Source organism: Pelodiscus sinensis, chromosome 3 (genome assembly GCF_049634645.1).
Source record: "Pelodiscus sinensis isolate JC-2024 chromosome 3, ASM4963464v1, whole genome shotgun sequence".
In the NCBI taxonomy this organism is placed as follows: Eukaryota; Metazoa; Chordata; order Testudines; family Trionychidae; genus Pelodiscus; species Pelodiscus sinensis.
This window is the reverse complement of record NC_134713.1, coordinates 131,718,286-131,736,602: the sequence shown is the minus strand read 5'-3', so window position 1 is coordinate 131,736,602 and position 18,317 is coordinate 131,718,286. Positions and strand designations below refer to the sequence as shown.

General features: G+C 40.4%; 1 protein-coding gene across 3 annotated transcripts in view; it reads right to left on the bottom strand.

The window, feature by feature from the left end:
• Window positions 1–1,807: 1,807 nt before the first annotated feature.
• Window positions 1,808–18,317, bottom strand: part of SDCCAG8 (SHH signaling and ciliogenesis regulator SDCCAG8) — a 159,282-nt gene continuing 142,772 nt past the window's right edge. For all 3 annotated transcript variants that reach the window (XM_075924862.1, XM_075924861.1, XM_075924863.1), the window contains 2 exons: window positions 7,943–8,069; window positions 1,808–2,413 (listed from right to left, as the gene is read on the bottom strand). In XM_075924862.1, the coding sequence (XP_075780977.1) occupies window positions 2,393–2,413; window positions 7,943–8,069 (148 nt within the window). In that variant the 3' untranslated portion in view covers window positions 1,808–2,392. The remainder of the gene's footprint in view (window positions 2,414–7,942; window positions 8,070–18,317) is intronic.

Here is an 18,317-nt window from a genome sequence, read left to right as displayed (position 1 = left end):
GAAAAGCACTTTACTAATTCTGCAAACAGCAGACTGATGGGAACATTTGCCCTGAACCAAGTAGGCAATGAAACCCAGCATGTTAACTATGACAGTGATAACTGACTGAATTTAAACCATCAGGCTAAATAACACACTGAAAAAAAAATGTTCTTTCCATTTCTGAAGATCTGTATTTAGCAGGTTGTATGCACAGGCCTTAGCTTTGTTCTTCATTTAATGATCATTTTAATAATAAGCCTTTGAGTGCTAAGATATACCAAAGCTGCCAGCAAGTGCAGTACAGATGAGCACAGGCCCTTGCAAATGACATCAGAAAATCCTGAGATGATTTAAATACCTTGTTAGCTCCCATAATAAGCAGTGATATCATAGAGTATTATTGATAGCATTGTACCTCTTGGCAAATGACTTTTGGAAAAAAAAGTATTCATATATGATGTCTTATCCTCTTGATGTTTAAAGTTTAGATATCTTAGCATGAAGATCACTGCTGGCAGTAGATGTGCTAGGATTATCAAGGGGTTGATGGGCATGTTAGCAAGGCAGCTAAGACAGACTCAAGATAATTTTTTATGTTTCTACCTAAGCAAAGTTTTATCTTTAATAATCAACAAATAAGGTTGTATATACGCTAACCACATATAATCTCATCCTATCACCCTGTAACAGAGGAAAGGCACAAAGTAAATAAATCACCTTTTTGTAGAAATTTCTGCTCTGAAATAGTGATGCCCTATTATAATCTGTGTGATTAAAAATCTCCAGGACATACCTATATTTCCCCCCTCATTTCCAGCTTGTGTTAGAAATAAATACCTTGTGCATTTCCTGAAGTTAATGAGAAGCCAATGTTGTGCTTCAGACTGATGGTTCTTCATGTGTAGAACAGGCCCTGTGGCTAGATCATTATTGCTTACATAGCTGGAATGTAGCTTGCAGTAAATATCACTGAATTATTTGAAAACTTTTAAAGACTTGCTCTCTGAATTGCATAACCCAACTCCAAAATGACATTTTATCAAGGTTTACAGGTACAGTTAATATTAACTTAATGTAGTTTAGGAATTCCTGACTTCTGCTACCAATATTTGAAATAGACAAAAGAGAAATCTAAGTTGTGCTGAGAATGGGGGCTCAACTATCTCTCTCTTCTGCTTGTCTTTGGACAGCAGTCGATAGCTGATATCTTGAGCCTTTCAATCATCGTACATTTCAGACTTTGACTCCAGCTTGTACTGACTTCCATGACATACAGTATGCCCTCTTCTACTGCAGCCATCTTGAGGAAATGGGTCATTTTTGTTTGTTTTTGGCAGTTTTGCACACAGCTTTGCTTTCCACACTAATTCAATACATTCCTGTTGCTAAAGAAACATTTATTCCAGTATTGTTACATTTTTCTTTTGACATGTCATGTCGTCTTTATTTGTGGCTTCTTAAAGCTGACCTGTTCTTGCAGGAGCCATGTGCTTCTCCTAGAGTACAAAAGTAAGGTCCTTCCTTACTAACTGCAGGGTCTATATATTACACCTCAATGTACACACTTTGCTGCTACTGTTTGTACTTCTACAGTAGAATTTCCTTATCTTGCTCCTGGTAGTGCATTACAGGCAAGCATGAAATGTAAAGTATTTATTTAAATAAGAGAACCTCTAAATCGGTAATTGAATTACCTCCCTGTAGCTTTAGAGTTTGACATTTCTGGATCTTGCTAGTTCTTTCATTAGATCCAGGCAAGATCTAGTCATGTGGTTAAGGATATTAAGCAGACAACTATGAACCCAAGAAACTGTATTACTGTTGGTCATACTTAAACTGTTTATTTCCTTAAGTATATGACCCATAAGGATGTGAAATAATTACAAGAAACTGTTTTTGTACACTGTACATCCTTAGTATTTTTACACGTATATGATAGGGATGCACATTATTTTCCTTCGTACAGACAGCTTAAATAAAGCACTATGTCAATCTGCTACTTCTGTGTTTATTGATCCTTCCTTAATGCTATTTAAAAGGAAGAAATTTCTAATTAGATACACAGAAGAAAATCAAGGTACGTTTATTGGCATTTACATATGTAGCAACATATATGCAGGCATAAGTTACAAAATATGTTTAAAATATTTTATTAAAAATTATACAAGGTTAATGTTAAATCCGTCCTCTGTACTTGTTATACCCTGAGCCTAACCACTTAGCAAGAAGCACTCTAGAAAAAACATGCTGGAAGTCTTATTTCAAACCTTGGAAAGACGTTTGCATTTAAAAAGGTTTAATGATTTAAGTGCAGCATGTGAAATAACTTAAGTAAAATCAACTGAATTTAACCAGCAAGAGTTTTTTCACTTGAAACATTATTTGGGGTCAACTTCAACCAAGTCAGCATTCAGACTGGTACACAGGGTAACTGAAAGATAAAAACAAAGGGATTATAAATAATTTGTGTTCCATAGACTTACTTGCATTTCTAATTTGTTTGTGTGTCTTCTTCCTGTGGTTAAGTTCTCAGAAAAGAAGTTAAATCAGTGGTTATAACTGTGGTAATACTATGTAAACAAATGCTGCTTCAAAGACATAGACAGCAGGTCTACAGCTAGGTTTTGGTTCCCAAGATAAAAAATCGTACAGGTAGTACGAACATTGCCATTTGATTCTTCAAAAACAAGATCTCCATGAGCTGTAGACATTGTTCATGGTTAGCAGTAAGTAACAGCTCTTGTTTTAGGGCACGTCTAAGGTCCTGCCCCTTCTCCTTCCCAGGAAAGAGGAGGAAGATTTGTGCCAGAGACTGTTTACTGTGAATTGTTCAGACTGTAGATAGTGTTGGCTGCTATATCAAAACAGGAAGGTGCCTGTGTACTGTTACGAAACCTCTGGTGACTAATTTGCAACTTTTCAGCTCTTGCATAGCTATTGTGTGTCTGAATTCTTGTATTTCACTATTTAATAGTGGTCCAAGGAACATTATTTAAGCAGGGATAGCTCTTGAGAATGAAACACTCTAAGTTAGATTAAACTTTGATGAAAGAAGTTTCATGTTTAAAATTAAAATGAGAAAAAGGCCACTTAAATGTCTAACTGCTTTCTAATGTTCTAACAGCTTTTCTATCTTCAGAAGATTTAATTGACATTTATAAGGCAATTAGGATCTGAGTTACTCCCAGAAGTCATCAGTTGAATTCAGAGGTCACTGAATTAAGCAAGAAAGATTCTGATATTTAACAAGATGTGATCCATTTATGGACGCTAATGCTAAACATGCAGTCTGTTGAGGGAGAGAAGAATGAATGCACTGCTCAATACAGTGCCTGGAACGAACCTAAGGACGAAATGTCAAGGAGCGGGGTCTACCTGAACCGAACTGTGTTACACACTATATATAACATTAAACTTTACATAGCATAACTAAGGTGGGAGCAAAACAGATTCTCTCTCATAGTTGGGTATGGTCAAATCTCAGCATTATTGTTGATTCTCCTGATTTGGGAGCAACAGGAGTTTAGAGCAGAAGCCAATCTTAAAACAGTGAGTTTAAATTCCATGATTTAGGTACCTACTTCAGTGGGCTCTGAAAAGTCCTCAGCACTTATTGAAAACAGGTCACCTATGTAGGTTTGTAAATATGATCTTTGGACCCTAATTTTCAGCTCTCTGTTCTGAAGCAATTCATTTGCAAAAAATGCTATTGTTCAAACAGAAGTTAAGGACTTCATGCAGGAATTACTGGCTGTGATTCTATAGCTTGAGTTACATGCTCAGACTAGATTATAATGAAGGCTAATATTTAGCCAGGGGTATTTTTGGTAAAAGTCATGGACAGGTCAAGGGCAATAAATAAAAGCTGTGATCTGTCCATGACTTTTATGAAACTTGTCTCAAGGCAGATACCAAATAGAGGTACTAAATGTAATACAGTTTTTCTTTTGTTTGTCCTTAACCACTACCACGTCTTCAGGGTATTCGGTAGTGGCATCAATAGCTTCACTAGTACCATCTATTTTATTTTGCCTTTTGAACATAATACTAGAAGCTGAATGGCTTTACATATTGAGCTGGACTCAAAATATCAACCTACAATGAATTTTCCTTTGTTTTCCCAAAACATGTGCTTAGTGCACCATATAGCTTTGCTGGGCTATGTTCCTGTTCCCATGGAGACAGGTTTTTTTTAAAGCAGAAGAATTATTAGGAATCTTGTGCAGGAATACATTTTTAAAAAGTCGCCAACCGTGTCCTTCCATCCAAGCATCCACAGAAGAAAAAAATATTAAAATCTGTAAACTGAGATGGCTCTAGCACCTCTAAAAAGTACTAATACATTAGACTGAAGTAGTTTAAGAACTACTGATGAAAACTGCAAGGTAGTGATAAAAAGCCTTGTCTGCAGCACACATTCCCTACTTTTATAAATGTATCCTTTAGAATTACAAGGCAGACTTTCAGTGGTAGCAATATTCAATTAGTTAGCAGCACAAAATCTAGAAAGTAGTCATGGTTCTAGTCTGTTGCCCAGCTGCTTTACTATCAGAGTAATGTTCATATTGAAGTTCTCAGTGGACTTCATAGAAGTCTCTGGTTTATTTCTGGCTTTCTTTTGTGCAGAGAACGCAATATTCTTCAGCTTCTAAAGGGTTTGCAGATGAAACAGTGATTACTATTACATTTTCCAACAGATACCACAGACAGGTGAATCTGAAAGAGCCCAGTATTTTTTATTCTAAATATAGGAAAAATGGGTAACTCCAGACAATACTGAAGATGTTTCCCCATGATTACCAGACAGTGATAGTGTGTTTGTTTAGTTATCCTATGCAGAAGCATTCTGGTATTTCCCATGCATAATCTAATACTAGCTTTCTTTGTGAACAACAGCATGATTAAAACATTGATTCTCCTTTTGTGCTGCAGTTTGGTAGTACATATTCCTCTCTTGGTCACGTTCATGTCAATGAAAGTCAAAAATGTCATGTATGAACTTAGAAACTTGCTTTGTTCATTAGCCTGATGGCTTGGTACCATAGTGATAAAGTCAACTCAGTTAAGTTACTTAAAAAAAATCAGGCAAAAAAGATGCATATTCACTCAGCTGTGTGACTTGCAAGTTAAGAATGGGAAAGTGAGTTAAGTCTTTCTTACAAAGCTGATCTGCAAAAGGGGCCAGTTTTGTTTCAAATGCAGAAACATCACACATCAGAGAAAGCCGTTTTTTTTCTTTGCCTTGAAGTTTAAGATTGAGTCCATTTAAAGTGGCATGTCATATCAGTGAGAAAAGCCACGTTTAGCAGGAATGTTTCTTTGTCTAAATATGACTGTAAATCCTGGCGATCCTTTGCCTGCAAAAACAGCAGGCAGTAGATCCATAAACTGATCTAACACTTTGCCTCAACTCAGCCATCTAACTTCTGCAAGCACTGTCAAGTCACCATACTGTGTTTCGTACTCCTCAACTAAAGCTTGAAATTGTCTATGTTTCAAGGCATTTATAACAATGAAGTTGATGATTTTTGTGACACTATCCATTGTGCTCTTGAGAAATCCTCTCTCTTCAGTAGGCTGCATAAAACTGTTCTTGGTGCAGAATGCAATGGTATGAAAAGAAATCTGGAAACTTGATTTTTCTTCAAAGAAATTAGCCTCTCTCTTTTCCAACCATGAAGGGAGTGCCATCAGTCCTAAGTAAGCTTCTTCAAATCAATGCATTTTCCTGGCCCTTCAAAAAATGCATCAGAGCAGAATAAACGCCCTCTCCCCTAGTTTGACCTGTCTATGGTAGCAGAGTAGCATTTCTTTGACATACTTTTTGCGATTGAAAAAACATACCCAGATTATGAGCTGAAATATGGTTGAATGATCAGTAGATATGTCCACTGCCAGACTGAAATACTCAGTGTTTTCAATGTATTTTAAAAATTTAGAAGACAGATCTCCTGAAATGCTTTCAATTTGTCCTACTACAGTTGAATCAGACGTGTAGTTTTGATATGTTTAACTATATCCTCTTTGTTTTTAAATTCTTCAAAAAGTGATTCACTATAGAACAAGAAGCACTGCTTCACCAGTTCACCTTCAGTAGGTCTTTTTGATTTTGTTATGTGCCAAGCCCTTTTGAAGGAGGCGTCTGTAATGGCATTGCTGTCTTTAACTTGCGAATAGAACATATCTTAGTTTTTCTTAAACTGCAGTCAGGTATATACAAGTCTTTGCACTAAGGGTGACAAAATTCATGGTGCCATTGCAGGTTTGGTTTCTTTAACACAGTGATAGTTTTTTGATAATGAAGACACAATAGTTTTCCGTTTATCTCTGCAAAAGCAAATTCCAGCTCCCTGTGTTCATCCAACAAGAGTCCCTTCTTTGTTGCCATTTTTAATGCTTTTTATTAAAAAAAATTGTATACCATTGTTTTGGGTGTTTAGCTTGAAGCTTCAGGTTGTGCATTTCTTTTACTGTAAAAATAAATGTTTCTAGGCCAGAGCACTTCAACTTGTGGCAGACGAGGAGCTGGGCGAGTCAGGTCGGACATGAGAGGCAAAAGAGGACAGGTCCCCAGGATTCCCAGCAGGGCGGAGGTCCTGACGCGGGAGTCCGTTGCTCCATGTGGGTCAGAGGCAGGGCTGCCTGGCCATGGTGCTGACTCAAACATGGCCAGTGTGAGCCAGTCAGTACCTCTCAAGCTCTGCCGACAAGGCTAAGCAGCCAGCACTTCCCACAATGCCCTGGCACTCCCCACACCACCTTTCTGGGTGCTAGCAATGTACCTGTACCTGTCTGTTCCAGCCAGCCCATCCATTTGCATCTTTTAATGATCACCCCGCCTAGGAGACGCCTCACTGTTGTGGAGCGTGTTCCCAGTGGAGGTCATATTCAAAGGATCCCACCTGTGGGCCACGTGTTGAGCCCTGCATAAACCCAGCCTGCAGGACGTTGAGTAACCCTGCCCTGAAGCTACTGGTCCTACAATTGACAGGTACTCTTCCCCCCCTGCCGCCACTTTTTCTGTTATAAATTCCGGGTTCCTGTTATCCTTCTCTGGCTCATCTGAAGAAGTGAGTTTTGCTCACAAAAGCTCATGATACTACATATATCTGTTAGTCTCTAAGGCTACGTCTACACTGGCAGCTTCTTGTGCAAGAACTGTTTTGCAGAAGAGTTCTAGCGCAAAAAGTCTTCCACAAGAGTGTGTCTACACTGGCATGTACTTTTGTGCAAGAGCGTCTATGGCAATGTGGATGCTCTCTTGCACAAGAAAGCTCTGATGGCCATTTTAGCCATAGGGGTTTCTTGCGCAAGAAATTCATGTTGCCTGTCTACACTGCCCTCCTGCGCAAGAGGGCTTATTCCTTGTGGGTAGAGGAATATCTCTTCCAGAAGAAGCCCTGTTTTCTGACGCTAGACTGTAAATTTACTTGCTTAAGAACAGCTGTGTAGCCTAGGGGTACATTTACACTGTGGTGCTATTTCAAGATACTGCCAGTATCCCAAAATAGCATTTCCCACCTGTTGACAGCATGCCCGTTATTTCTTAATATCTTTTGAAATAACGGGCTTGCTATTCTGATGTCCCGATAATTCCTAATTCCATGAGGATTAAGGGATGTTTTGGAATAGCAGTTTATTTTGAAATAAACTACGCAGTTTGCATAGCTCAAATTTGCATCGCTTATTTCAAGCTAAGGGTGCTGTGTAGACTTACCCTAAAATGCCACAGGACTACTACTCGGTGTTCCTAAAGCTACAATTTTCTAGATGATAAACTTTGAAGTTGAGGGGCATCTGTAAGTTTCAATACTATTTGCTAAAGCTGTAAAGAATTTTCTGTAGTGTACTATCATTGGCATACAAGATGAAACAAAGATTAGCAAAGGCTGTCTGTCTTGACAGCTGCAGAACATTTCCCTGGGTTGTTTTTTTTTTTGTCCCTATATTGGCATGGTACCTGTGTGCGCAGGAACTGCACTTCTTCTGTAAGCATCTGCCTCTCTTTGAAGAGCTTATTTTGTTTGTTGAGCAACTCCACTAGCTGCTGAGCAGTGGTTTGGCAATGCTTGTCAAGTTGGTGTAACCTGGATAAAAACAGAGGACAGGATACAAACAGGGTTCTACATTATCATAAGAATCAGCAAGAGTATAGTTTATATATGACAACAGAACTCAGCTTGGTCATCATGCTGGAATAAACTGTTCTTCAGAGGATTTTAACAGTTCACACTTTAAACTGGAGCATTTTAAAATGTTTGCACTTTTTTAAATTAAAAGCTTAAGAGCTAAAAAATCAGTTTTGCCATTAAATGACATCAAGTAGAAAACAGAACCCATGTTCTAGTTTGTGTATTTTAGAACGACATATATCCCACTCCTCACCTGCAGGAAAAGGGGGCAACACGGTATTACAGTTCCCAGGGCTTCTGCCTTCTGAGTACAACACTCACACAGTAAGCTAAAATCCAAGCTCACCGATTGTGTGATACCATGTCAAACACGTTCTGGGCATATTGCTTTTCACAACCTACACTGAGTCCCAAGGATCTTCACAGGAAGCAACATTCACTTAGCCTTTCCAAATAAGTCTGGCCTTAACTAAATGTGGCTGAAGAGATATTTTGAAACCTGATATTGAACTTTGAATACAGTGAAAGGGATTCCCAGTAGAAGGGTGTAAACAGGGAGTAAATGAGATGGCGAATAAGGCTGACAACACAGAGGCCTAGCCCATAATTAGGGTTGGAAGGATTAGATTTATGTTGGAAAGTGTTGATTTCACTGTGTATGTACACAGTGATGAACAAATGTAGTTGTTTGTAACCAACTTACCCAATAGGCAACTATGAAAAATGTTCCTTGAATGTAGTTTAAATTTACAAATATTTGCATTTTGACTGCAATTATGCTTTGATGATTATATAGCTTTAACTTTCTGAACCTCAATCTTCTTAAATCTGCCATTAAATAAAAATGAACCTTCACGTATCCATAATAGAAAAACCAGTTCCCAATATAGCAATGCCCCCACCACAGCGGTGCACAAGCATGGCCGCAGACAGGCCTCAGGAACTTACTACTGTCACACAAAGCCCAGAACTCCTCTAGTGCTGCACTGCTATTCTGTCAGCTGGGGCTCCTGTATCTGCCTCAGATAAAAGTGCAAAAGGAAAAATTTACCATTACCAGCAGTAAGGAATGTAAAAGCAAACAAGCTGGAAGTTGTATTTAAACAAATGCATCTCACATGCTCAATTTTATGGATGCTCTCTCGGGGTAGTGTACAGTAAGTTTTAAGATGATTTATTAAAACAAAAAATCCTTAAGAAAATAGACTCTAAATGAGAAAGTAGTTGACTAGAAAGGGATTATTATTTGTATTGCATCAACTCTCAAAGGTCCTAATCAGAAGGGGTTGTTCTGTGCTAGGAGCTGCATTGGGAGAAGACAGTCACTGTACAAAATTGTTTTCTCAGATATCCAATTCCACACACAGCCACTACAACAATGGTAGCATCACCTGCCTACCTAAGGTGGGATTCTGGTATGGCAGGAGGTTTCTGAGCCCATAAGGCTCAACAACAACAAAGCCTTAAGTATAGCCAGGACATATGATCTTACGAGTGCTACATTTGCCTGGCCAAAATAGTGCATGCAGAGCTTTCAAATGAGGGTCTAACACTCAGAGATTATGTTCACAAAACACGTAATTACTCTAGTTTTATGCATAGGAGTACCAAACAACTCCTCAGCTAATCAGAAGAGCCCACCACATTACTGTAGTAGTGCTTGCAGGTTTGACAGTGGTTTGAGTTTTTTTGTTCTAAACAAAATGTAAATGGATTACTTTGTCTTTTTTTTTTTTTAAACACAGTCAGGTGGCATTAACAAACACTTCTAAACAAACTGGAGGGAAACAGTGTGGTTTGTCAGGTGCTGCTGCAGCAACTCGGAATAAATGCTGACCTTCCAACTGGAGCCACTACAAGTATTGTCTGTTAACATCCCTCAAAGCAATCAGCATGTCTGATAAACCCTAGAAAAACCACCCCTTACCAGAGTGAATGGAAGGACAAAAGCCAATTTTGAAAGGAAACCGATCTACCTGCCAAGCTTTTAAAAGGTCATTACACATTTATTTTTTTAAATAATGACATCTTGGCAGTTTTGTGATGATCAAATAAATGAATGGGGGAAATTATTGTAGCAGAGATGTACCTGGTCCAACACAAAAAAGCCAAGCGCACCATACTGGGAGAGCTTGAAATCAGATCGGAACTGAAGAGCTGACCCCATCTTTGGAATGGACTGAACCAAAACGCTGGAAAAGATCACCAAATTTAGATGAAGTTCAGTGGCTTGGGTCATGAATCCAAACTTTGTGACTTAGGTCTTTTAATACCAAATTCTTCAAGGTAAGGTGATTGTTGCTAAGGGCTTGCTGTTCTAAGATTGCAACCAAGTCTAACTTTAAAACATGACTTTAGTGGGAATACTTACCATAGTCTCTATCTTAGCACACCCAGCTAGAAAGTAGGTAATATTTACCTTTCACAAAGGGCTCAGGGAATCCATGTATGAAGAGTTCTATCAGAATAATGTATTAGTTCTACCTTACCACCTTAGCATCTAGAAGCCTAGAAACCTTTCTGATTTCAGGTTCATAAATTCTGACAGTGACAGGGGCCTGGTCCAACTCCTACCAACTTCAAAAGTAATTAAAACATCAACCTGAAGTGGAACTGATTTATAAACATTCCATCTAGGGGACCACCTCACCTCTGCCTTGACATTTTTAAAAACATGATCCTTAGACACACACCTTTACTCAATAATGAACATCACCAGCAACGAAAGACCCCACTCACCCCCGCATCCTTCCAGACCCTCCTAGCAAAGCAACTGGAGTTTGTACACTGAGATTGCACATTGACTATTTGGGACCAAGGGAAACAAATGGCAAGGATAGAGGACCCTCATACAAAATATCCTTCCAGCAGCTCGCCTCCCCCATGAGTGGACTTTTGCTCTGGCACCCTCCCTGATCCCAATGATCACAGCTTGGCACAGGGAGAGCAGTGGCACAGGGCATTTGAGGCTTTAGAGATCAAAATCAACATCTTAAATTCTACTGGATCCTTGGCAGATAGCCAATTTAGCCCTAAAGCCTTACAGGATCCGGTCCTTAGTGTTTATCCACATAGGATGACATATCTTGTTTTAAGCATATGAAAGATAATTCAATTAAAGAGACACTAGAGCAAGTCATGAGAAACAAATCTTTAACTACGAAGTATTACTTATTATACACTTCAGATATGTAAACAATTTTTAACCATTCTAGCACCACCCTACATTCACAGAATAATCTGACAAAGGAAATAGCTCCCATCTACAAATCATGCATTTAAAATTATTCTCCATCTGTTGTCTCATAATCCCAAGTTACACGGGGGGGGGGGGGGGGGGGGAGGAGGGTAACAGACACTCAAAAGAAAGCAGTGTGGGACATAAGCACAGGTTAGCAACTGGTTACATAAAAAGGAAATAAAATTTGGGGCATAAGCAGCTGCAGCTTCAATTAGTTTGTTTCAAAGAAAAAATATTCTCATTCTAAACCTCAATAATGACCTATGTGGGATGCTATTCAGAATGCGCTTGTAGTTTTATTTCAGTGGCCCACTAGGAGGTGCCCTGTTTTTGCAGAGAGAGAAACAACCCTGGACCCTCCAAATTTCTAGTTTAGTATGTTATGTTCCTTGGGACAGAGACCACAATCAAGGTCCTACAAAGAAGTAGGAGATGAGGGTACTTAACACCTCGCAAGATAGAGTCCTTTGTCTCTGTGTTCTGCACTAGTAATAACCTTAAGTCTAAAATCAAGGTCTCTAAGGGACATCTACACAGCAAGAAAAACATAAACCTGGCAGTAAGTCTCATAGTCCAAGGTTTACAGGCTCATGCTCATGCTAAAGTGCTTCCTGCCTAGGCTCTCTCTCTATTTTACATTGCTATTTTTATTGCAGTAACACAATCCTGAATGTGTCAACATGGGTCAGAGACTTACTGATGTGGTGATGTTCCTCCCCTTTCCCCCCCACCAACATAAAAAGGAAGTGACTGGATACAATAAGTCTTAGCCCTCAAGTTACATCTAGCAATGACAATACCAAAATAAAATCCCAGCTAATAGAGAATACTACTCAGGCGGTCATTGAGCTCAGTGAAGCTGGCACACCAGATATTGTGCAAGTATCAGAGGGATAGTCGTGTTAGTCTGAATCTGCAGTTAGTCTATAAGGTGCCACCGGACTCCTCGTCGCTTTTGCAAACATTGTGCAGTCGTCCTACACTGGGGTAAATCTCATCCAAATAAAATAAAGTTTCAGCATACAAAATGATAACAACAAAGTTATGTTGATATTTTCTGTGTACCAGACAAAATTATATCCATGCAGGAGTGAAGTATTTAGTATTTCTATTGTAATAGTATTCTACAGGCATGAAGCTTTCAGAATAAATCTATTGACAGGTCTTTGCCCTGGGGAGTTTACTATCTATATTCAATAATCCCACAGATGACTATGAACAAAGAGGAGAAGATGGTATTAAACTTGTTAGTCCCTCTCCAGCTGTTTACATTTATTTTCAATAAAATGATCTATTGAGATTTGCAGATAGCATACACAAGAGCAGGATTGGGGATCTTAGACTTAAAGAAAAGGATTCATTAAAAGATTATTTTAGTGCTATTAGGTTACACATGCAAGGCATTTCCACTGTTCACTGCATAGCTGAATTTGCTGAAGTAGTATGATTGAATTACAGCAACCTGCAGCAGCTAAATCATCAAATCCAATAACCATGCTGCATTTACTGGCACACATCTTAATTAGGTTTTAATACAAGTAATCTGATAACTACTCCTGGCCAGGCAGAGCAGGATTGTCAATGCTGAAAGCTGTGTTATTTAGCTGCTCTTCCCATATACTGCAGCAGCCTCCCTGCTGACCCTTGTCAAAGAACCCCATCTGCTGGTTGCCACGGTAACTGACGGCAACCAATTGAGCTGAACAGAGTGACTTGGAAATCAAGTGGCCAAAGGAATTCAGCTAAGAATAATAAATCATTTAGTAAAAGGGAGTTTTCATAAAGCTGTAAGTATTATGGTAACAACTGCATAGCTGGAGGCTAGAGAAGCAGTGGTGGACTACAAGTTCAGATGCATACAGATCCATTTATTTTTCAGCATCAATAAGTTTTGCCATAAAAAAGCCCAGAGCACATTATTTCCAAAAACCAAATTTAAAAAGGGTTTTTAAAGACAGAAAGCAAAGGAGCAACTCACTCACTTCTAATGTCCCTTTTGTAATTTTATTTGTTTAAGTAGAGGCAATGGACTATTTGCTGCTTTCAGTTATAGTGGTATAATTCATGAGTAACTCTAGGGGAGTCCACAGTGTTAAGTCCTGAATCACAAAGGTACAAGAGAGTATAATCTAATCCCATATCTAGACAAGTTCACACTGACTTTGAAATCTGCTATTTGTTAATCTCACATATTGATGGAAAAAGCAATATACATTCAAAAAGCTTAGTGGCTCTGGAAGCAAGAACACTAAAAAACAAACAAACAAATCAAAAAAAAAAGCAGACCTCAACCAAGTGAATTGTAAAATTTAAGAAAACAAAGCAGAACTATCAGTAAATTTCTGCCTTTCCCCAATGCCATTTTTTTCACGGTGACATTCAGAATGACTAGTCAATGGATAGATGGCAACACTGTCTTAAAATACAACACTGTAATCATCAGAGTAGTTCAGTTGCTAAGTCTCACGCTGTAGTGTCACAAGTTGCTAACAAGTCCAATTTTTGAGTAGCAGTGCTAGTCAGAGATGGTACAGGTAAGGCACAGAGCCAGAAGATGAAACTGGTGCAGCACTACTGATACTTGAAGTCAGCTCCACTTTCTTCTTGGTTTGCACTCTCTGCTTCTTTCTTCCTCTCTCAACCACCTTTCTTCAGACTGTCTCCCTGGCAAGCAAAGCCCGGCAGCATAATCTGTTGCTAGCTGCTTCTTCCCAGTTTGCAGTCTTGATGTTGAAAGTTCTCAAATGCCTCTTAGAAAACGTCCTTGAACCTGAGCCTACGTTGGCCCAGTGGCCTATGAGAATCCACAAGATGTCCATACAGGAGGTCTTTTGAATGCATACACCAGCTATTCAGTGCACAATGACCAAGTGAACAAAGAGATCTGTTTGTTTTGCAACTTTGCTTTCTCAAGCATTTCAGTATCAGGAATTTTGGTTTCTGACTTGGTATTTAAAATATAATTGTGGGTGTGGAAAGTGTTTTAGCCTTCTTGCATGTCTTGCTTGCATGTAGGTTGTCCAGCTCTCACTATATAACAGCACACTCAGAATGCATTATGGTAAAATGTCATTCAATGTCAGTTTCCTGTTACCTCAGAAGCACCTGGTCAATTGAATAAATATGGTGGCTGCATTCTGATGTGAGAATTCAACTTGTAATCAGAGATAGGTTATCCAATATATTTGATACTAAGAGAATTCACGCACAATTGCTAGCATAGCACCAGCTATTAAAATTTCTGGGGCAGTCAACACACCTTATCAATAATCATGGTTATCTTTAATACTATGGCAGGAGTGGGTAATAATTTTTGATGGAGGGCCACTCCAAGAATTGGAAAGTGGTTGAGGGCCTGCACTCTTCCATTATATTAATGGAGGAGGTATGGGGTCTGATAGAGTTTGGGTACAGAAGGGAGCTTGAGGTAAGGGACGGGGGTGTGACCTGGAGCAGGAGGCTGGTGTGCAGGAGTGGGTGCAGGGTCTGGGAGGGGACTGTGAACTGAGGTTGGGATGCAGCAATGTGGGTTGTAACCAGGGACAGTGGATTGTGGTGCGAGTTTTGGGAGGGGGTGGTGCCCTGAGAAGGGTGTAGGAGGGGGTGCATCAAAAATTACCTACCCCTACCTCAGTCTAAAGAAGACTAGGATTATTGCACAAGGTGCATTGACTGCCCCAGACGTTTTAATAGCTGGTACTATGCTAGCAATTATGCATGACTTCTAATGAAAACTCGCTAATTCGAACTGACGGGGCACTCCGGTCAGTGCTGATAGTCCTGAGGAGTAAAGGATGTCTATGGGAGCATATGCTCCCATCAACCTTCTGCTGTGTGGATGGCACCAAAATGCAATTTTAGATACTTCAACTCCAGCTACATAATTAACGTAGCTGAAGTTGCGTATCTTAAATAGACTTTTCCTTTTGGTGTAGGCCAGGCCTAAAAGAGCCAATCAGAATGTGGCTTGTTGTAGCAGCAAGCAGGGCCAATAGGGGCTATAATATAGGGTAACTCAGAGCAGAAGTCTTTCCCTGGAGTGCTAGGGAGAAGGACTGGCTGCCTAGGAGCACCATGGTTAGAACCATGCTGGGCAGGTTAGACAGAGGCCCTGAAGGAAAGGCAGATATGGTCCTAGGACTAGGAGGAGAAGAGTCTCAGGGAAAAGAGGCAGAGGATGAGTTGGAGGAAGGACAATGAGTGACTGACAGCTATAGGGTTCCTGGGTCAGGACACAGAATACTGGCTAGGCCCAGGTCCTCACTTTTTCCCTCCACTTGTCCTGAGGTAAGTAGCTAACACAGACGGCAATTTGCCTCTGTATCAAGGGACTAGATTGGTGTCTGCAGCCAGCCACTGAGGTGAATGGCTGGATTTTAGACTGCCAGTTCCACTGGAAGGAGGGAGATAACAGAAGGGTGCAGCCAGAGGGCTATGCTCAGAAGGTGCTGCCATGGTGCAGGGAGCAATGCAGGTTATGGAGTGGCAGAGACAGTATTGCAGGAGTAACAGTGGGTGAAACACCACTGGAGGAAGGCATCCTAAAAAGTACTTGAGCTAATTCCCAGGAGGACCAGAAGGATGGGCTACAGTGGTGAGTTTGTCTCATTACGGAGTACATCTGCCTCAATGTCAAACTTTTCTAGCTCTCTATGAATTATGGTGGACTTTCTAAGGGCACTGATCTCCTCTAGGTCATTTGACATACCACTGCATATTGTCCTTATATGCCAACAAGTGTATCTGAAGAGGTTTACTACTGTACCCAAACCTTTCGTAATAAAAATAAGGAAGCAGAACTTTCCTTAGGACCAAAGTTTACCTCTCAGTGGTATTGACTAGAGCAAAGGATGTGAGCCCCAAATGTTTGGAAGTCAGCACAGCTGCAGGAGATACTGAACACAAAGCTGAGTTACATCACCAACCACCTAACATTTTCTCCATGCCAGGTTTCATTCCTTAGCCTTTATTCAGCTAAGAGTTGGCTGCAAGGTAGCAGCAACAGAAGGAGAATACTCCTTTATGGATATTGTTTTTCATTCCAGTGGGTGTCTGGCATGCCACACATCACTCTGAGTAGTGAGGGTACCCTACTTAGTTGCTGGGGACTCAACGTGCAGCAGGTTGTATTGGTATATGTGGTACTGATAGCACGTCTGACATGATCCAACATTACTCAAAATTACTAGTATGTGGTAGTTTCAATGGGTGTGCTTTAAACTTAAGGCATTTCATAAATTACATCCAAAAAACTAATGTAAAAAGATCAAAGATGCAGAGTCAGCATTCAAAAGTTGGGAAATGCCCAAAAGAAGGCTACCGTTGCAACTTCTAGTAGTCATGGACCTTTGTCCTTCTGTCCTGATTCCCCTCTCCCTCCCAACCATCACCCCCACTTGACGCAGTCACACTGCAGTGCCCACCTTCTTCCTCTCCTGCTCCTTTCCCTCACCTAACTCCTGCTTCCTCCTCTTTCAAGCTCCTACACTCCAATATCCCCTAGCTCCTGCTGTCTATCCCAATCTGCACCCATATATATCCTCTAGCTTCTTCGCCCTCTGCTCCTAATCACATCCCTCGGTACAATATCCACTCCCTCTCCTCTGCTTCAGTCTGTCCTCCGAGTCCTGCTCCCCCTTCCACTCTGCTTCTCCCCACCTGCAACACCCCTTGCTCCCATTCCTCAACTCTTTGCATTCCAGTCAGGCTGATTTATCACAGACAGGCTGTATCAGCGGTAGCAGGCAGAGCCAGTCTGGGAGGGGAGCTGGTATAAAAATCGGCTCTCCGTGCAGGCCAGTTCCTGCCTGCCATCCCACGCTGCTGTCTCTTTATTAGAGGCAGCAGCGTGGGTTGGCAGGTGGCTCCCCCTGCATGCTCTTGATTTAAAACTCAGACTGGCAGGCTGGGACTGATTAACTTGCCAGTCCACATTTTAAATTTAGTGCATGTTGGTGGAGAGGAGATTGCAGTTAACTGGGACCGTTAACCAATTAGTAATAGCTTATCGGTTAAATGGTTATCCGGCTGGCCCCTAAAACTCCTAATCAGGTCACTGTCAAATTACTTTTAACAATGAGAAATTCTGCTCACTCAATCCTTCCAAATGTTCAGTTCTTCAGATGTACCCTACTCTGTCCATTCCAGAATAACAGCCTTCTTGTGCCATGGTGACTATAACTGATGGTGCTTAATTAAGGACTACTATAATAACAGTAATTCATCTTTTATTTTATATTTCATACCCAGTTTCTAGATCAAGTAGCTTATTTTCATTTCTATAGCTTGTCCTACAGGGTAAGCAAATAGATCACTCATGAGCGGCTAAGGTCCGGATCCATCCCTCAGGTTCACAGAGGGCAAGAATGTTGAAAGGGTGATACCATCAGCCTCTAGTCTGGAAGGAAGGTGGGTTATGTAGACATTATGGACATTTTCAGCCCTCTTGGGCTTTGAAAGGAATGAGATTAAAAGAAAAATTGGCAGCCCATACACAAGATACTATAAAAACTGCATTAACTTCATTTACCGTATTTTCCAGCGTATAAGACGACTTTTTATACTAAAAAACATCCCCCCAAAATCGGGGGTCGTCTTATACGCCGGGTATAAACATACTGTAGCTTCGGCTACATACAGAATGTCCCTGTGCTGATACTGTATGTACCGCGCTGAGCCAATCACGGCAAGCGGTGTCATCTATTAATGCATACAAAGCCTGCTCTGATTGGCTGAGTCAGAGAGGTGGGCTATTACAACCTTTGCCAATCCGAGCAGGCTTTGTATGCATTAATAGAATACACCGCTTGCCGGGATTGGCTCAGCACGGTACATACAGTATCAGCACAGGGACGTTCTGTATGTAGCTGAAGCTACAGTACTGTATTACTGCACATCCAGCGGCCTAAAAGATTAGGGACGTTCTGTAAGTGGGTGTACAACAAATGGCTGGTAGAAAAGAC